This window comes from Schistocerca gregaria, chromosome X (assembly GCF_023897955.1).
Source record: "Schistocerca gregaria isolate iqSchGreg1 chromosome X, iqSchGreg1.2, whole genome shotgun sequence".
Classification (NCBI taxonomy): domain Eukaryota; kingdom Metazoa; phylum Arthropoda; class Insecta; order Orthoptera; family Acrididae; genus Schistocerca; species Schistocerca gregaria.
In genome coordinates this window covers 624,787,092-624,809,203 of record NC_064931.1, presented here as the reverse complement: position 1 = coordinate 624,809,203, position 22,112 = coordinate 624,787,092, and the positions used below count along the sequence as shown (strand labels likewise).

General features: G+C 42.7%; 1 protein-coding gene across 5 annotated transcripts in view; it reads left to right on the top strand.

Moving 5' to 3' along the window:
• The window catches only part of LOC126297822 (glutamate receptor ionotropic, kainate 2), a 402,447-nt gene that overhangs the window by 237,184 nt on the left and 143,151 nt on the right, over nucleotides 1–22,112 (top strand). For all 5 annotated transcript variants that reach the window (XM_049989054.1, XM_049989056.1, XM_049989055.1 and 2 more), the window contains 2 exons: nucleotides 363–518; nucleotides 9,876–10,060. In XM_049989054.1, coding sequence (XP_049845011.1) covers nucleotides 363–518; nucleotides 9,876–10,060 — 341 coding nt within the window. The remainder of the gene's footprint in view (nucleotides 1–362; nucleotides 519–9,875; nucleotides 10,061–22,112) is intronic.

Sequence of the window (22,112 nt, the reverse complement as noted above, 5' to 3'; positions counted from 1 at the left end):
TTCCACACCATGGCGAGTTGTTGCGAATATGATCGACAGAATATGTGCAATGCAGGACACTAAACTAAACTAAATTAAGCTAAGGTTTCACTCTTATGCAGTCATAGACTGCTAAATGACTGGATGCATACAAACGTAGCTCAGCAGCATCGTAAGTTCAAGAAGAGTGCAGCCGATCTAACAAAGGCCCTTTATGTTTACCATCTCTCTCTCTCTCTCTCTCTCTCTCTCTCTCTCTCTCTCTCCCTCTCTCTCTCTGTCTCTGAGTCTTTCTCAGCAATAGCAGTTTAAGTTTATTATCACTGTATTCTACTACCGTGTACTGTGAACATGTAATTGCTGAGCGTTTCTTGGTGCGACAGGGGGGCTGTTCCACCCGGCGGACGACCGGCAGGAGGTGGCGTTCCGGTACGCCGTAGACCGACTGAACGCCGACCGCAGCGTGCTGCCCCGATCACGGCTCTCTGCACAGATCGAGAAGATATCTCCACAGGACAGCTTCCATGCCTCCAAAAGAGGTAGGCATTACACTGCGACTACCAAAATCGCCTGTGCTCTTCCACATTATTTAAATCGTCGTGAAACTTCAGCATTTCTTTATCACTAGTAAAACCCCACCTCCGAACTGCCACGTATAAAACGTCATATCTTCCGAACTACTCGTCGTACAAGCATATAATTGTACAGTTACATTGAGTGGTATAAGTGGATACTGCATGCAACATTCATTGCGAATAGAGTAAATAGTAAAGAAATAACAGATTAAAACGGCATGTCGGATTCTGCACTTCTACTACATGAAAAGTGAACATTTTGTAAGCGATAAACTTTTTTTTTAATTTTACCATGTGTGTCGGGGAGGAAAAGTGTTGTAAAGGTTAGAAATAATGTGTAAAGTTGTTCAAAGTTGCTAACTGCTGCTGGCCGCTGTGGCCGAGCGGGTCTAGGCACTTCAGTCCGGAACCTCGCGACCGCTGCAGTCGCAGTTTCGAATCCCGCCTCGGACATGGATGTGTGTGATGTCCTTAGGTTAGTTAGGTTTAAGTAGTTCTAAGTTCTAGGGGACTGGTGATCTCAGATGTTAAGTTCCATAGTGCTCAGAGCCATTTGAACCATTTCCTAACTGAATTAGAATTGTAATAATACCCTCAGCTACTAACTGGCGTTCATAGATATCAACGGGGACAGGTGAAAATGTATGCCCCGACCCGGACTCGAACCCGGGATCTCCTGCTTACGTGGCAGACGCTCTATCCATCTGCGCCAGCGAGGGCACAGAGGACAGCGCGACTGCAGGGACTATCTCGCGCAGGCCTCTCGCGAGACCCACACTCTCACCTTGAATGTCCACACAGTACGTTCGTAGTGTCCCACCCCAACACACTCATTAGTCGTGGAAGACATTCTTACCAAGTCCCATAAGAGTTCGGGGAATATGTGTGCATCCGCACAGTAGAAGAAATGGATATGGTGTCTGTTCTTTCGGATATCCATATAATTATATAGTTCAGGCAACACCGGCCATGACCATCTTCCTTTGTGCGGATGCACACATATTCCCCGAACTCTTACCGGACTTCGTCAGAATGTCTTCCACTAGTAATGAGTGTGTTGGGGTGGGACGCTGCGAATGTAGTGTGTGGACATACAAGGTGGGAATGTGGGACTCGCGGGAGGCAAGATAGACCCTGCAGTCGCTCTATCCTCTGTGCCCTCGATCGCTCAGATGGATAGAGCGTCTGCTAAGGAAGCAGCAGATCTCGGGTTCGAGTCCCGGTCGGGGCACACATTTCCACCTGTCCCCGTTGATATATATCAACGCCAGTTACCAGCTGAAGGTATTAATACAATTCTAATTTCGTTCTAGACGGCTGCAGAACAGACACCATATCCATCCATGTAAGCATATTTGCTAACTGCTCTCATTCTCAAATACTGGATTAACACATTCTGAGTAATTTGCGCTTCGTCAGTTACGCTGCCTCGCGGCATATACTCAGATTCTAACTGTAATACTTGATTTATTTTGTTAAACCAGTAACGTAAGTTTATAGTTATTAATGAATATGTTATGATAGCATTTTAAATTTTTAAATTCGGTCAACAAATTTTTGTCGCCCCTTAGTTAGGCTACCTGCAACTGGGACTCTTCCCCACGTTAACCGTTTAATAATATACCCCGCGAACCAAAATTAAAGGATCACTTTTTCGAAACCGTGTAATTATTTCCCGATTGCGAGGTGTAAGAGGGAAGTCTGGCTCAAACCACCTTCCTCTGAAATTATGCAAAGGTGTGGCGCCCTGCGATTTCACCTTTCGAGCTCGGCTACGCGTCAAACAGCAAGGTGTGGGCACATATGTAAAAAGTTGAGCTCAGACGTTCATCTGAGGTGTTGGGTGGGTTAATGATGTCACACTGGAACAAAATTTCAGAAGAATTCAGACCAACGCCACAGTCGATGTGCCACACTATACGAAGAGTGCTGCGACTTTCACACTTCCTTTCGGCTTCTCCGTCTTGGAGGTTAGAACCGCGACAGCCATCATTGAAATCATGCGGTTTTCTTATCGATGAAAGAGGAAAACGTTCCACATACACCATCTCTCAGAAACGACATTAAAGCACCTAACGGCGTGGCAACAAAACGTAAATGAAAACCATTTTGCGGTCGAAAGCGACAATTTGAAGGGCAATGAGCAACAGGTCAACGTTCTTGACCATCTTTGACTGTAATGACACCCCACGGACACTCCAACCCTTCTCCTTACACTCCACTGACACTTCATCCCTTCTCTAAGGCCATCGTGGACTAACAGTCCCACTGAACGTGATTGCACCACTTCTCTGAAGTGCACTGCGACCACAGCTTTTGCTCTGGTGTACAGTGTATAAACAGAAGGGAGCGTTCAAAACCATTCGACCAAATTGGAGCGCTATCTGAAACAAAAACGAGTGCTTTTGCTTTTCCAGCTCCCCTGTTCTTTGACAGGTAATCTGAAACTGGCTCAATATATACTACTGGCTATTAAAATTGCTGTACCACGAAGATGTCGAGCTACAGACGCGAAATTTAACCGACAGGAAAAAGATGCTGTGATATGCAAATGATTAGCTTTACAGAGGAGACACCTACAACGTGCAGACATGAGGAAAGTTTCCAACCGATTTCTCGTACACAAACAGCAGTTAACCGGCGTTGCCTGGTGAAACGTTGTTGTGATGCCTCGTGTAAGGAGGAGAAATGCGTACCATCACGTTTCCGACTTTGATAAAGGTCGGATTGTAGCCTATCGCGATTGCGATTTATCGTATCGCGACATTGCTGCTCGCATCGGTCGAGATCCAATGACTGTTAGCAGAATACGGAATCGGTGGGTTCACGAGGGTAATACGGATTGCCGTGCTGGACCCCAACGCCCTCGTATCACTAGCAGTCGAGATGACAGGCATCTTATCCGCATGGCTGTAACGGATCGTGCAGCCACGTCTCGATCCCAGAGTCAACAGATGGGGACGTTTGCAAGACAACAGCCATCTGCACGAACAGTTCGACGACGTTTGCAGCAGCATGGACTATCAGCTCGGTGACCATGACTGTGGTTACCCTTGACGCTGCATCACAGACAGGAGCGCCTTCGGTGGTGTACTCAACGACGAACCTGGGTGCACGAATGGCAAAACGTCATTTTTTCGGATGAATCCAGGTTCTGTTTACAGCTTCATGATGGTTTCATACGTGTTTGTCGACATTGCGGCGAACGCACATTGGAAGCGTGTGTTCGTCATCGCCATATTGGCGTATCACCCGGCGTGATGGTTTGGGGTGCCATTGGTTACACGTCTCGGTCACCTCTTGTTCGCATTGTCGGCACTTTGAACAGTTGACGTTACATTTCAGATGTGTTGCGACCCGTGGCTTTACCCTTTATTCGATCCCTGCGAAACCATACATTTCAGCACGATAATGCACGACCGCATGTTGCAGGTCCTGTACGGGCCTTTGTGGATACAGAAAATGGTCAACTGCTAGCCTGGCCGGCACATTCTTCAGATCTCTCACCAATGGAAAACGTCTGGTCAATGGTGGCCGAGCAACAATACGCCAGTCACTAATCTTGATGAACTGTGGTATCGTGTTGAGGCTGCATGGGCAGCTGTACCTGTACATGCCATCCAAGCTCTGTTCGACTCAATGCCCAGGCGTATCAAGGCCATTATTACGGCCAGAGGTGGTTGTTCTGGGTACTGATTTCTCAGGATCTATGCACCGAAATTGCGTGGAAATGTAGTCACATGTCAGTTCTGGTGTAATATATCTGTCCAATGAATACCCGTTTATCATCTGCATTTTTTCTTGGTGTAGCAATTTTAATGGCAGTAGTGTAGTTGCATGGGTCGTACCGAGGGTGTTACCGAACTGGGAGTCTTAGTAGGGTTGGCGGTTGTCAATGAAACAACTGGTTTTCGGTTATATCGATTTTTAACAACAGTTTAACCTGACTGTTAATACCACTCAAAATAACAAAATAACCGATTTCTGAAATAACCAATTTTCGGTTTTTTATTCCGATTATTTCCTGTAATAAACACAGGAGTCGAACAAAGACTGAAAAATTCTTACTCCCTCAGTTTTGAGACACATAAAATCTAAATATTAAATTATATAAGCAAATAAAAGAAAATTTAGTCCATCCACCGATCGCTTCTTTTCTCGTAAAGTGACAAGTGGTTGAATACCACCAGTATTCTCTTATCGGTTCTAATTTATTCATACTCTGATGAAAAATCATGTTCTAATTAAGAATTGTACCACTATTTGGACATTACGAATAGTCAACGATAAAGGGTTAAAAATGAGCTTGAAAAACTATTTTTCATGTTAATTTGCTCATTTTCAAGAGCTACAAGCAGATGAAGACATAATATGCAAACACAGGCATCAGATCAGCTACTTTCTATTTTTACCTTAAACTACGAATGAATTGTTAAGCTTTAAGTTTAATACTTATATGATATTACTGGTTTGTTGTGGCTCCTCCCATTTTTAATCTTTTAAAGCAAATAGAGTGTTGATATCATATTATGTAAAATACTTCCAGACTAGGGATAGCGCCATTCTGTAACACATCTGAAGTTCGACTTCGATAGTGAGGAACTACCATGTATATCATATGGGTCAATTCTTGCGCTTATACCCTCTAATAGGCCACGCTACATGGTAACAGGTACATTACTGTCTCAGCAACGATGTACCAACTCTTACGCAATGTGCTTGTTGCTCGTTGCTGTAGGCGTTATTAAAATAGTACTGAAGCTTTTCCCACTGTCTATTACAACGCAATATTTCAAAGCAATGGAAATTTTATGCAGAAAAAATTTATTTTTATTTAGTTCATTTAAAAACCAAATATTTAAGGAATGTTACTATGCCTAAGTGACACTGCGGTTTTTTTACCCGGTTATTAGTAAAAAATAAAACACTTGTTATAACCGAAGCCAAACAAATTTAAAAAACGCCGATTATTCGGTACTAAAATACCGGTATCAGTTTTAACCGGTTTGTCTTTCCCACCCTAGGTCCCAGGAGCAGCCTTTGCCGTTTTACTCACGCACATGTTAAAGTTTCACTCCCTCATGATCAAGCCACAGGAGAGCGGGAAACAGGAGGCTTGAGAAGCATAACCATCCTTTGCTGCTTCGATCACGTTCTAGTTTTGTCGAACGGTTTTGAACGGTCCCTTGTGGTTCCAGCCTGTACGCGAGAGCAAAACTTAAGGTCGCCCTGCACACCAAAGGGCTGCGATCACGTTCATTGGGGATGCAGCCCACAGTGCCTTTATACAAGGTCTGAAACGTACGATAGTGTCATCCGTATCAAAGGTTGTCAAGTCCTTTGTTCATCGCAATGTGAACTGCCGTTTACGACTGCAAAATGTGTGGGAGTTAACGCCTCAAGAGAAGAGGTGGTTTTATTGATTCCCTTTATGCCACTCTAGGAGCTCTTTTCATGTAGATTCTACACAGCGGTGTGTCTGAAATGTTTTCCTTGGTCACATACAAGGTTTCAACGCTGGCCGTAGCTGTTCTAACCTCCGTCGTGGAAGTGTCAAGAAAAGGGATGAAATGGGGGTAAGAGGCGGTGTGACGACCTTCCCATCGTGCGACACGTCGATAGTGGCGTTGAACAGAATTTCTGTGAAATTTGGTGCCAACGTGACATCGTTAATTCACATTACCCACATTACACCTCACACGAACGTCTGAGCTCTGGCCTCTTTAATGCGTGTGTCGACATCTAGCTGTTTAAAGCGTCGAGCCCGAGAGCGGTCTCGCATTATCACAGAGGAAGTTTCTAGGTACCTTTGAGCCAAATTTCAAATTTATATGTCGCAATGGAAAAGTGAATACCTGGAGGGAAAGCGACGTTCTTTTCGATGAACACTATTGAGAACATTTAGACAACCGGTGTCTGAAGTTGACTACAGAACGTTTCTGCTACCACCAACACACATGCCGCGTACGGACCGCGAAGACAAGATACGAGAAATTAGGAACTGGGAAGCAAGTGGTACAGAGTTCCGTCCTCCACGCACCGTAGGGTGGCTTGCGGAGTATACTTCTGTTGTGCAGTGCAGATTGGTGGAGACTGTCTCTCACGCGTTTAACACCCCAATTCAAAATCCAATATCTTTAATTCATTGTCGAGGCTTTGCTCTTTACGTGTGAGAATGAGTTTAGTCACCCCCTTCAACAAGAATACCGGTCTGCCCGGAGAACGGTAGATGGCAAAGAATTGGTACTAGGCGGTCATTTGAACATTCACCACTCACGTAAGACGTGGTAGCGAAATGGTTTGTATGTGCCCATCTGTTATGTGGAATCAGTGCATTAAGACTGGTCGACGTGGAGAAGTGACAGAATGGCAAAAAGGAGCTTTCAAGTTTGGACGTATCCATGACCACACCATAGTGCAGTTGCTCGATTTGTTGGTGCATCAACACGGGCAGTAAAACGTGGCTATTAGGAATGATCAACCATTCGCAGCCGTGTAACAGGGCGTACGGACAGCTGTCAGGAACAGGGTCCAACCGATAGCGACAGGAGACGAGTGTTATGCCTTTTCAATAACATTCTGTTTCAAACGCGATAGCACATGCTGCTGCCAAAGAATGTAGGTCCATCCAACCAGTTTTCGTGTGAACTTTGTGAAGGTAACTGCAAGAAATGGACATTTGTAGTCATGTACTACGCTAGAAGCCGTTGCCCACAGCGGCACATGTAAATGCCTGTTTTCATTGGGCCAAACAACGTGGGAACTGAACAGCAGCTGACTAGTGGCGTGTAGAGTAGTCCGACGAGACTCGAATTTGCCAACTGTCAAATAATGCAAGGCGTCGACTGCATTGATGCCCCCATGAGGTGTTTAACTCAAATGTGCGGAGGGTGTAGTTCCGGTCGGAGGTGGTTCTGTGATGTTTTCATGGTATTTTTCACACCACGACTTGGGCCCCCTCATTTAGTGTACAGTCACCGTGGAAGAGGTAGTTTGTTTCAACGTTCTCGGTGACCAAGTGTTGCTTTTTCTTATACGTCTTCATGATGAGCATTCTGTTGGCACTCGAGTCTTCCAAGATGAGAACAGCCGTGTTCATAGGGCTGGGCGCACACGTTCCTGATTTGACGAACCCACAGATACCATGTCTCATCTCGAATGGCCCGCTATATCACCCGATCTTAATCCCATAGAAAATGTCCTGGACTCCAGAACAGCGTTTAAAATGGCAAGTCAACATTCGCGCAGTTTGATGGCTCTATGGTTTTTAATCATCAAGGAGTCGCTTCTGCTGAATATGACATACTTGAAGAAACCTGTGGACCCTCTTGAGGCTATTATCAAAACTAGAGGCATGCTATGAGGTATTCGTGTGATTTTTCGTAGGGGTGGCTAATTTTTTGTTTGGTGCGCTGATTAAGAAGACAACAGCAGAGACTACCACTGTAAATTGGTGTCAGATTTCTGCTAATTTACATGCAAATTCAGCATATAGTCAAAAAATTTGGGGAAAATAGCCTTTGCTTTAGTCTTCTACATGCGTCATTAATCTCCATCACAATGATATGAAAATCGCCATTCGATTTCTGCGAAAAACTAATTCCAGTTTCAGACGAACTTTACCAACCGCGTACTGCAGACTCAAATTATCAGTTATGCGATTAGCACAACGTTATGCCCCCCCTAGAACGATGACTTATGGTGATAAGGTATCGTGATAGACAAATTCGTTAATCGTTCTTATTCTGAGAAAACATCATTCCTTCGTAACGCCCATGTCGACACCGTACTACCTAGCGATCATGTCAGTCATCCGCGAATCAGATACCAAAGAATTATTTAACAAAACGGGGAAGTAATATAAGTGGCAGTGATACATAAGACGCCATGATGTCGCACCAGTCGACGTAAGATTGCGCATCGGTTACGTGGAGGCAAGTGGAATAAGGTTGATGGGTTTCCGTCGAATAAAGAAACGCCATTCCATCATCTTTTAGTCTGCAGAATTTGCATCCCTTATCGGAGAATTGTGTTTTTCAGAAAAGGTAAAATTTCCTGAAGTATTATGCCGTGGTCGAATGTATTCTCTAAATCAATGATGTCGAATATTGGGATAATACCACTGAAAAGGACATATTCGATTTCCATCTTTATACTTGTCCAACCTCGGCTTCTGTTCAGTTCGCAATTACGTCGTTGTCGACGGAAAGCTACACCTTAATTATCTTTATTTTTGTTTTCACGGAATAGTTAAGTTAGATGAAGATACGGTCTTCCGCAATTTCAGAAAGTTGAAGTTTCTTTAGGAATGCCATCACGTACTTACTACGTTTTTGTAATTTATACGTATGTCAATATATTCCGTTGTACTGTATCTTTTGTGTTTCTGTTGACGACCTGAATCCGAAATCCTCGTGATATCTGTCTGTATAAACTATCGTACATAGTGATTCCCTACGTTATATGGACACTGATCTATACCAACCTCCATGTCCTCAGACTTCTTCACTGAAGTCAAAAGTGAATACCTCGGGTTAAATTTCCGCCTTGACATGGGTGTAGATTGTTAATGTATCGTTAGTTCGCGCAATCTTTAACTTGCATGTTTCTAAGATGTGTAAGATGATTGTAAACGAAAGAGAAAAAAATTCTTATGGTGTAACTTTTCCGAGCAAAAACAAACTGGCACTTCCATATAATTAGTGAATTGGGTATATGGACGTGATGTCGAAGGCAAATTTAGAAAAAGAAAAATGTGATGCTACTACTCGTAGCATGGAAACAACGCATTTCTCGTTCTGCTGACACATAATTATTTTTGATAGAGAATTATTTATGGTAGGTAAATGAGCACCCGCCCATAGTTCAGAACTTAATTACACGTCATTTATGTTCATAAGATAGCACTAACTGACTGTGCTATGCAGCTGAATGCACTCAAGGACGTCCATACGCCTAGATGATTACGATCCACTTGTATTTTTGTTACTGAAATGTTCAAATGTTAAAGATGTAAAACGAAAACAATATACTGCTTTTCTTTGTCGTCACCATCCGAGGAATCACGTAGAGACATTTTTAAAATGTTAGCACTATTTTTACTCTTGGTACCGCGTTCATCGTTACACCTGGCAACTTTATGTAAGTGTTCCAATATATTGATACAATTAGATTACTCTTTAATTATATTTCAGTAATCATAAAGCTACTCTACATGACATAACGCCATCAGATAACTGATTTTACTTATTCTTTCCATGCTTTTGTCGCAGTACTTCAACCCAAAAAAAGTTCAGTGTTTATGTTTATGTTACTGTGCAGTGTGCCACCTGCTTCGGAGCGGCGTGGCGGCCATCTTTGGGCCCCAATCTGGCCAGACGGCGAGCCACGTGCAGTCCATCTGTGACACCATGGAGATCCCCCATCTGGAGACGCGCTGGGACTATCGCCTCCGTAGAGAGAGCTGCCTCGTCAACCTCTACCCGCACCCCACAGCCCTGTCCAAGGTCAGTAAGCTTCTGTTTTACATTACACAGCAGTGGACAGTCGAGATGGTCCTTCTGTTATTAAATCAGTTGAAATATACACTGAGGTGACAAAAACCTTCGGATATCTTTTAATACCGTATCGGACCTCCTTTTTCCCGGCGTAGTGCAGTAGCTCCATTTGGCATGGATTTATGTCCCATAAATGTTGGATAGGATTCATGTCAGACTATCTGGTTGGCCAAATCATTCACTCAAACTGACCAGAATGTTCTTCAAACCAATCACAAACAACTGCGGCCCGCACACCTGCTGCATTGTCATCCATAAACCGTCCATAGTTGTTTGGGAACATGAAGTCCATGAATGGCTGCAAATGGTCTCCAAGTAGCCGAACATTTCCATCTCCAGTCAATGACAGGTTTAGTTGGAACAGAGGACACAATCCATTCCAAGCAAACAGAGCTCACACCATTATGGAGCCATCACAAACTTGTACAGTGCCTGGTTGACAATATGGGGCCATAGCTTCGTGGGGTCTGCGCCACATTTGAAACCTACCATCAGCTCTTACCAACAGAAATTGGGACTCACCTGACAAGGCCACGGTTTTCCAGTCGTCTAAGGTCAACCGATATGGTCACGGATCCAGGAGAGAAGCTGAAGACGGTGTCATGCTGTCAGCAAAACCCTCGCGTCGGTCGTCCGCTGCCATAACGCATTAACTCCAATTTTCGCCCCACTGTGGGAACGGATACGCTCGTCGTACGTCCCACATAGACTTCTGTGGTTATGCAACCAGTGTTGTTGGCCTGTTAGTACTGACAATTCTACGCAAACAACACGGCTCTCGGTCGTTAACTGAATACATTTGGCCACTGTGTTGTCCGTGGAGAGAGGCAATGACTGAAGCCGGCCGCTGTGGCCGAGCGGTTGTAGGCGCTTCAGTCCGAAGCCGCGCTGCTGCTACGGTCACAGGTTCCAATCCTGCCTCAGGCATGGATGTGTGTGATGTTCTTAAGCTAGTTAGGTTTAAGTAGTTCTAAGTCTAGGGGGCTGATGACTTCAGATGTTAAGTCCCATAGTGCTGAGAGCCATCTGAACCATTTTTTGTAATGCCTGAAATGTGATACTCTCGACACACTTTTGACACCGAGGATCTCGGAATATTAAATTCCTGAACGGTTTCTGAAATGGAACGCAGCAACAACTACCATTCCTCGTTCGAAGTCTGTTAATTTCTCGTCGTGCGGCCAAAATCACGTCGGAAACCTTTTCACGTGAATTAACTGAGTACAGCCGGCCGCAGTAGCCATGCGGTTCTAGGCGCTGCAGTCTGGAACCGCGAGACCGCTACGGTCGGAGGTACGAATCCTGCCTCGGGCATGAATGTGTGTGATGTCCTTAGGTTAGTTAGGTTTAACTAGTTCTAAGTTCTAGGGGACTAATGACCTCAGAAGTTGAGTCCCATAGTGCTCAGAGCCATTTTTAACTGAGTACAAACAACACCTCCGCCATCAATATACGTGCATACCACAATCAAATGACTTTTGTTATCTCAGTGTATACGTCGATGGCCACGAGAATTAAACATTGAACAATGATTCCACTTCCCCTGATATCAGAGCGCGTGCACACACACACACACACACACACTTACACACAAACACACACACACACACAACACACACTCGTACATAGACTGATCAAAAGTATCTGAACACCTGTTAGTGGTCATTAATGTGGTGAGGGTCCACCCACGCCTTCATGACGAGCTTTACCTCTGCTGGCGGCGCATTCAGTGAAGTGTCGTAATGTCTGTGGAGGAATGCCAGCCCGTTCTTCCTCAAGAGCCGAAACGAGAGAAGATAGCTGTGTTTGACGTGGGGATCTGGAGTGAAGTCAACGTTTTGACTCATCCCACACGAGTTCTGTTAGGTTCTGGTCGGGACTATGGGCATGACAGTCCATTTCAGGAATAATATTCTCCACAAAAAAATGCCTCACAGGTGCTGTTTATGACCGGGTGCAGTGCCATGCTGATATAGTCTTCGACTCCGCACTTTTCCTCTATTGTACGCAGTACAGAACGGTCTAAAGACTGTTCTTACCAGCCTTTATTTAGGTTCTCATGGTCGTAGAGGATCACATGAGATTGAAAGTTCATCTTTTCGAACCTCATGTAAGACGTGTGGCCTCCTAATGTTTTACGCTTTTCCGTAGTCAGTTTTCTAATGAAATTTTAATACATATTGTTTAATTTAGTCAATATCTCAACAGCTGAGTAATACAAGAACGGATTATTGTATTGTTACAGAACAGCGTTGCAACAAATCAAAGATTTTAATGACCAAGATGATACATAATCTTAACCTAAATCCCTACTCCCAAATGAGAAAGCAGTCCGATCTGCGTTTTATGTCAAAAGGTACATCATTGCAATGGCATTTCTCTGCTATCAGCCGTAATAGTTAGCATTTTCAGGATATCTCTGTAAACAGTTCACTGATGTTTTCAATATTGCCGGCCGCTGTGGCCAAGCAGTTCTAGGCGCTTCAGTCTGGAACCGCGCGACCGCTACGGTCACATGTTCGAATCCTGCCTCGGGCATGGATGTGTGTGATGTCCTTAAGTTAGTTAGGTTTAAGTAGTTCTACGTTCTAGGGGACTGATGACCTCATAAGTTAAGTCTATGTGAGACCTCAGTCTCATAGTGCTCAGAGCCATTTGAATCATTTTTCAATATTAGCTATTTTCTCCATGGAAGGTTACATCTGTTTCCTTAGACTACGAAATAATAGCATGCTGATGATTCTCAGAAGTTGGTTTCATAATCTTTTCATTCATATTTATTTATCGAATTACATTGTTATCAGTTACTCAGTTCATAGTTCTCATTTGCTACGTAGGCACTTTCAGTTATCATAAGTTACCTCCGTATTATTTATGATTTTATGTATCTGATATTATGTTATAATAAGCACGACCATGTGTTAAAAAGAAAGACGGACTAAATCCTCCGCAATCCAGTACAATTCAAGTGAAGTTAGTTAAGTTTTATTACCTGAAATATATACACTACTGGCCATTAAAATTGCTACACCACGAAGATGACGTGCTACAAAAAAATGATTCAAATGGTTCTGAGCACTATGAGACCTAACTTCTGAGGTCATCAGTCCCCTAGAACTTAGAAGTACTTAAACCTAACTAACCTAAGGACATCACATACATCCATGCCCGTGGCAGGATTCGAACCTTCGGCCGTAGCGGTCGCGCGGGTCCAGACTGTAGCTCCCAGGACCGCTCGGCCACCCTGGCCGGCTGACGTGGTACAGATGTGTAATTTAACCGACAGGAAAAAGATTCTGTGATATGCAAATGATTAGCTTTTCAGAACATTTACACAAGGTTGACGCCGGTGGCGACACCTACAACGTGCTGACATGAGTAAAGTTTCCAACCGATTTCTCATACACAAACATCAGTTGACCGGTGTTGCCTGGTGAAACGTTGTTGTGATGCCCCGTGTAAGGAGGAGAAATACGTACCATCACGTTTCCGACTTTGATAAAGGTCGGATTGTAGCCTATCACGATTGCGGTTTATCGTATCACGACACTGCTGCTCGCGTTGGTCGAGATCCAATGACTCTTAGCAGAATATGGAATCGGTGGGTTCAGGAGGGTAATACGGAACGCCGTGCTGGATCCCAATGGCCTTGTATCACTAGCAGTCGAGATGACAGGCATCTTATCCGCATGGCTGTAACAGATCGTGCAGCAACGTCTCGATCCCTGAGTCAACAGATGGGGACGTTTGCAAGACAACAACCCTCTGCACAAACAGTTCGACAGCGTGTCGACGTTTGCCGCAGCATGGACTATCAGCGTGGAGACCATGGTTGCGATTACCCTTGACGCTGCAACACAGACAGGAGCGCCTGCGATGGTGTACTCAGCGACGAACCTCGGTGCAGCAATGGCAAGACGTCATTTTTTCGGATGAATCCAGGTTCTGTTTATAGCATCATGATGGTCGCATCCGTGTTTGGCGACATCGCGGTGAATGCACATTGGAAGCGTGTATTCGTCATCGCAATACTGGCGTATCACCCGGCGTGATGGTAGGGGTGTAATTGGTTACACGTCTCGGTCACCTCTTGTTCGCATTGACGGCACTTTGAACAGTGGACGTTACATTTCAGATGTGTTACGACCCCTGGCTCTACCCTTCATTCGATCCTTGCGAAACCCTACATTTCAGCAGGATAATGCACGACTGCATGTTGAAGGTCCTGTACGGGCCTTTCTAGATACACAAAATGTTCGACTGCTACCCCAAATCGCGTGAAAATGTAATCATATGTCAGTTCTTGTATAATATATTTGTCCAATGAATACCCGTTTATTATCTGCATTTCTTCTTTGTGTAACAATTTTAATGGCCAATAGTATGATATCATCCAGTCTTTGGAGTTCTGAAGTTATCAGCAATAAAGTACAAGGAGTGGAAGGCATTACACGTCTGTTCGCACCATGGTGTTCGGCAGGCTATGGTGCCACGAGGTAGGATCGTCTTCCTCCCACATAATTTTACACATATCAACTTACATCATAACCCGTCCTAGAGTGTGAGCATTTGCACTAGCAACAACCCTAGGCGTGAGATGTCTGAGTCAGCGCATGTTACGTACTACATTAGAAACTGAACCAGAAACTTGAACGAAAAAGAATGGTATGATTTTGAACGTCACAATTTCTACCGGAAGTTTCTGTGGGTAAGTAACACGTGCAGTGCTTGCAGTGCGTGCAGTGACTAGCAATTAGATAGCTCAGCACTTGCTAACTGGAAGGAAACGCGTGGTATTTCTCACAGGAAGAGTGACTTGTGCAGTTATATTATTCTCAGGATGTACAGTTTCACGGTATAATCTTTAATAGCCATAATTTGTAGTCAGTGAGATGTTGTACTATAATTTCATTATGTTATTATATAATCTTTACATACTGTGTTTATTCATATCATTAATTACCAAAATCAGATAGGAAAAGGCCTATCCGACTTATAGCTTGAGGTAAGACAGAAAGGTGTAATTATATACTTTCTTCTAATCTTCAGTGGCCTCCGCAGTTGAAGCTCAGAGAAGGGAGGTTCACTTTACAAGTCAGAACCATTTTCCTCCCGCATTTTAACGCCTCAGCCAGTTGTCGTCTCTAATGACCTCACTGTCGCCGGGACCTAATCGCTTAAAGGAGTTGAGGATCATCAAGTTAGATGACACAATAAATTACAGTGATTTAAATAAACTAGAACGGATAGCATAAACATCAATAGCTGTGAAACCCCTTAAACAATGAACACGGAGGTTGAGAGAACTACCAGCATAGTGCTACAATACATAAGCAAATACCTACCACCCGCGCGGGGTAGCTGCGCGGTCTCAGGCTCCTTGACACGGTTCGCGCAGCTCCCTCCGACGGAGATTCGAGTCCTCCCTCGGGCATGGGTGTATGTGTTGTCCTTAGCGTAAGTTCATTTAAGTTAGATTAAATAGTGTGTAAGCTTAGGGACTGATGACCTCAGCAGTTTGGTCACATAGGAACTTACCACAAAATTTCTTACCAACGGTGGTTAATTTCACTCGTATCATAGCAGGTGCTCGTGTATTTGTCTGCAACATGGCAGTTAGTTCTGGCAGAGTGAAGCAAGACATGGCAAGGGATGGCGAATTTGGCAGTGTGTTATCGACGTATCAACAGCGATGAATCGCCTTTGGCGGGTTGGAAGCAGGTCAATCCCAAACGGAAATGGCTTGGCCAGGCGCTTAAGCGACCGTATTCCTGTTGTTCACAGACTAAAGCGACAACTTCTTACCTAAGGTTCGGTATTCAGTGTGGAAAGTGCCTCGCCGCACTCCAGTGGCCAATGTTTGCTATTGCACAGATGAAGGAATATCACCATGACTCCATTCCAACTACGATCTGTCCTTACTTTAGTCATAGTAAGTGTGGTACTATACAGACATGTAGGCTGAAAGCATCTTGAAGATCAAAAAAGACGAATTACCACTCATGATAGGAGGAAGCATTTGCAGTGGACATGCCACCGTAGCAACTAGGATCCAAACTAGTGGGTGACAGTCATATCTACAATGAGTCTCGAGTTAACTTGCAAAGTGGCAGCAAGTGTGTTTTGATGCGACGAAAATTTTAAACTGATTTCCATTCATCCAGCACCTGCGAAACGAATACTTGCCGGATGTTTCACATAAGGCTTTTTCTCTGTAACTTAACATATGATTTTTTTGTGGATATATAAAGAATCATGTGTATAAAGTTTTATTTGTTTCTTGCCGGTTTAGGCCACAATGGTCATCTGCAGATGCTACAAAAATTAAAAAAGTTTATACACTGAAGCGACAAAGACACGTCTAGGTACGACTCTCGCAGGTAAAACGTACTTAAGCATCCTGTCAGATCACCTGCATTCATTTATGTCCATTGTGCATTCCGACGGACTTCGCCAATTCCAGTAGGACAATGCGAAACCCCACATGTCAAGAATTGCTACAGAGTGGCTCCAGGAACACTTTTCTGAGTTTAATGAGTTTAAACACTTCCAATGGCCACGAAATTCTCCAGACGTGAAAACTATTGAGCATATCTGGGATGCCTTGGAACGTGCTGTTAAGAAGAGATCTCTACCCCCTCGTTATGGATTTATGGACAGCTCTGCAGGAGCTCTGTCAGCATTACTTCAGACATTAGTCGAGTCATGCCACGTCGTATTGCGGCACTGCTGCACGCTCGTGTGTCCCCTACATGATATTAGGCAGATTTACCAGTTTCTTTGCCTCTTCATTATATTATAACTTTAAAGCAATTATCAATAATGTTACTAGTTCTTCTTGTGAACTAATCTTGCTTGATCAATGGAACTCATGACTAACTAACTAACCAACCAACCTAACTAAATAAAGTGCAATCCAAATACATGTGGATCATATCTAAAGCAAAATTCGGTGAACACATGTTCATGTGTTTTCAAACTGAACGTAAAACCAAAACTCAAGGAATTGTGAACTGTAGGTACAACTAAGTGTACTCTTCTTTCCTTTCTCTTTACTTCAGATGCATTCGCTCTGTGTAAGACAATCCTTACAACCGGAAACCATAATAATGATAAATACTACAATAATAATTCAGTTGTTCGTAAAATACAAAAATAGAGTACAGTTCGCAATATCAATAAAACCATATGTTTGGAACTGAATAAAGTCATCACAATAAAAGAAACAAAAGAGCAGTCCTTATAGTAAAAATTTCCGGCAGCTGATACCGATTCAGTTCTGGCTGCTAGATGTTTAAGCTACTGCCCATAAACTTAGACAGACGATACGGTCTGGACGACAAGGGCGGCATTTTGCTGTAACTCGCTGGTACTCTTCTTCTGGCTGCTAGGTGCGTTTTCATTTGTTGGGCAGATGCTAGCAATAGGTTATTTGATTATTATCTAGAAACAGACTTAAATGATTAATTATGTCTTTTATGCTCCTATCATGCTTTTTTCCTCTTGAATTTTAGTATTCTTTAATAAAAGCGGAAATGAATTTCAAATAATTTGAACGCCCGCTGAAACGCCCCATTCGAATCATGTGGTGCCCGTCACATCACTGGTTAGCTCGCTGCTCTTACTGTCATAACGGTAATTCACAGTAATGTCTCGTTTTGGAATTTACGTCCCGGAAAATGTATTAAAATGGTATGTAATACCACACAGTACAAATACACCTACAAAAACTCCTTAAAAGCCGTTTCTGAGTGTCCCAGAAATGAGAAGGTGCGTAAAATGTGGATGCACTGTACCGGAAAATTGGAACCACGTCGACGAAGTTCACTCACATACTTAAAAATGTGTTGCCCTGTGAAGTTAACATTAACTTATCTCCAAAATATACTTTTCCACTGTTAAAACGAAGTATAGCGTCATTTAACGAAATTAAACACCTATTTCATATTGTCGTTTTACCTAACTACACCTCAGTTATTCGATAGCTCAGTTGTTAGAGCGTTAAACCGCCGAATGTTATAAGACAATATCCATAGATCGCTGTTTAGAACCTCACCCAAAAGAACATTTTTATAAAACGACTTGACTGTCGTCCCACATGAAAATCGAATCACAATTACAAAACTTCATCACACATCACTTTCAAAAAATATATTTTCTAGTTAATGTGACCACACACTTTTTACTTTTTTAGAAACAATGGTTTTATCTTCGTACTGTCTAAGTAGGATCCTTATTGTTTAAACTTTCTCATTTCACCGTCTTACATAAAGATGAAATAAGTCTGCTTCAGACGCTAACGTTAGTTTACACTCACAAACATCACAGCCCTTACGTTTGCGTAACCTGCTTATTGTACGTATATCTCTCCGTCCAACTTCATCGTCCTACACCACATTATACTGTGGACGTATGGTAATATCTTCGCCACTAGCAATGCTTTCCAAAAAAGTGAATTGTTTGTTCGCAAAGTAAATCCATTTGTCCTCTGTTGTCCGTTTCTCAGACTAATATTAATGTGAATCTATATGTAATACATCCCGCAATCGAAACAACTGCTACAATGAGTTCTCGCTAATGCCAGTTTCGTATTTGATGTAAAACTTTTTGAAATATGTGACTCTTCCAGGATTCTAGCACATGACCTCTTTCACTGAAGCCAAATGCGCTATCCGTTGCGCCACGGAACGCCTAGTAGATGTATTGTCTCTTCTGAGCGTCGTCTACACAGGAAGTCAGCACTAAGTTTTGCCAAGAATAATTTTGTTGTGCTTTTGGTCTTAGCTCATCACTAATAGTCGACTATCTAGTTACAATATATTACCCCATTTGCAAAAGTTTTACAGTTTCTTAGTTTTGAACGAGTTTAATGATGTTGCAGGGTGCAGGAAAAAGAACGTCCGTCGTTGCACATATCGCCGCTCTAGATGGGTGGAGAATAAACGCATCAACTTTGCAAGGCTTCAACTATCGACGTTCGCCAAATTCCTTTCTATTGTTACTTAAAAGTAGTAATTGCGTTCTTCATCTCTATATAGGTAAACTTTTCGCAGTAAAAGTACATAAAAACCTCGTAACTTTGGCTAACGCTCCTGTAACACCAGTATACCTCAGTCTTCTTCCTGGCCTGTGACGTCGCCAGAGATTCAACCAATAACGGACCGTTTTATATCACGTGACCAGACCTTGATATTTAATGATTTTTTAAGCTTTAATTACATTAAAATAACAGATATGTTGTGAGAATAACAACAGTCCAAAACATATTTTTAACACAGGAAAATAGCCTGTTGACGGCGCGGCCCGGACAGCACAGTACAGCATTCGGTCGCAGAGAGGCCCCGTCACCAGTTGGAGCATGTATGTATATAAAACCCAACGACTCCCTAAACTGAACTGAGGATCATAAATATAAAAACATGCATCTGTTACAAACTTATTCTGTTCATTGATGATTTTGTCTGGTTCCTTCCTGTTAATAACATAAATCTCCATTTCTCCTAAAATGTCTAATCGTTCACTTTTTTCAACTTAATATCAAATTTGTAGTTGCTCGTCAGTCCTACCAATATTATGTCCCGTCTCATGCATACGCAAGCCTAGTGCTTTGCTACTTCCGGCATAGACGTGCTCTTTAAATCTCACGCTAAAGGACCAGCATATCACGCCAATGCAACTTTTTAAGTTGAATAAACAGTTACCGATTCTTATGCATCCGCGCATGGTAAGCTTAAAAAGATATAGCTTTCTTCGCAGCCACTACATGACATTTTATAGACCCCGATTTCCCATATTTATTATTCTGACGTTATGATGCACTCGTGTTTATACAGGGTGACTCTGCCAAAAGTCGTCAGACGCATTTTCTCTGTTGCTTCGACAGATATTTGAAATGTAATATTCTGCACTGAGTAGCTGGAGTCACCCCAGACGAATTGTGCTCATCACGCCTTTCGTGCGACACCCACTGCCGACGAAAAGAGTCGGTTTATTTCTCGTTGCAAACAAAATGGTTTTTAAAGCAGAATTTTCGTGCTCATTCGATAGAGCGATTCCAGATTTGTCTAATGGGACATTTGTTTTATCGGTGTGTATGAATAGGGCCAATAGAATACAATGAATAACATTACTCCAGCCCTCGCTAACTGCTACCGCCAAGCAAGCAGAGCTACTGAATCGCTGCTGCTTTTATTGTTCATTCTTCGTGTTTTACTTTGGAAAATTTGTGGTAAGATCTAATGGGACCAAACTACTGAGGTCATCGGTCCCTAAGCTTACACGCTACTTGATGTAACTTAAACTAAGTTACGCTAAGAGAGACACGCACACCCATGCCCGAGGGAGGACTCAAACCTCCAACGGGACGGGTGGAGGGGGGGGGGGGGGGGGGGCGAGCAGCGCGGACCATGACAAGACTAACCCGCGCGGTGTCGTGTTTTCGTGTTTTATTTACTGCTCTTGTTAACACACACACATACACACACACACACACACACACACACACACACACACACACATCGACAAAACAAACATCTGACTAGACACACTATGGAATGGACACGTAAAATTGGGATTTAAAAATAATTTTGTTTGTAATGGGAAGCAAACCGACACTTTCTGGTGACACTGGGGGCCGCATGATAGACGTGACGAGCAGTAATTGTCTGCGCTGACTGCAGCTACACAATGCAAAAACGAGATTGTAAATATCTACCGAAACGGCAGAGAAAATAAGACTGACGACCCTTAGGAGGTGTATTAGAGGTATATTATCTAATATCGTGAACACAATTACAACGATTGAATTCAAAAGACAGAAGAATTCTTTATGAAGAATAATGTTGCAGGGGTCAAAAAGGACCGACAAAGAGATTCCAGGAAGAACTGAACAAGAAGACAGATAATTTGAATTTTCTCTTTTCACATAAAGATAGAAAGTACCTAAAGTCTATAAACACACCTACACCTCTTCTGAGGGCACAAATTAAACTGCATAAAGAAAAGAAATCAACCACGCCGATAGTTAATAAAACAGACTGCCCTACATATAAAATTAATAGGGAGCTCACCGAAATATTGAAAGCAATTTTTATGAAAAAACCTAGGATATTAATAACAGTGCGACCTTCGACCAAGAAATAAAAGGTAGCGAGATTCCAGGTGGTGTTACTTTCGCCTGAAGAGATATCGGGAACTCACGAACCAATATTAGAACTGAAGAACCCTTAGTTATATTATAAAAATAAACCTTCCATGCAACAAACGCCTATGCCAAGTTAAAGTTGTAGAACTGATAGATATGCTACAGACTGTTCCGTTATGTAACTATTTTCTGTGAACAATAAATGTTACGAACAAGGCGATGAACTTACTATAGGAAACTGCTCATTGGCAAGAATAGCAGATATTTTTGTTAACCACATAGAGAAGACTTTTTTGGAGGTGAATCCGGACATTGTTAGCAACACGGTATACTATAAAAGATAGGTTGATTACTGAGTCATTATTTACAGAGGCAACAAAATGAAAACTGAAAACATGGATAAAAGATTGAGAAGTACGCATTGTAAGAAGAAATTCACTACAGAACATGAAGTACACCGAAAGATAAATGTTCTAGATATGAGAGCTTGTGACAAAATGGCAGCCATGCATTTCAAATATTTAGGAAGGCGACAAATACGGTCTTGATTGTCAAAGCTCATTCCAATCAACCAATACGTCAGAAACAAGTATACTCTTACTCAATGATATATAGAATAATACGACTTCCATTATGTACAGCAGAATTGAAGAAAGAACTCGGCAATTCAAGACAGCTCGCCTTTGCAAACGAATATGACCCCGAAATAGTAAATATCATATATAACAAAATTAAAAAGAATGTAAAGAAGAGGACTAAACTATATGTACAAACGATAAAGTATGACGCTCTGAAATATACAGGCAAAACACTAAATAGAACAGAGCACATATTCTGCAGAAATGGTGTTAAAATTAC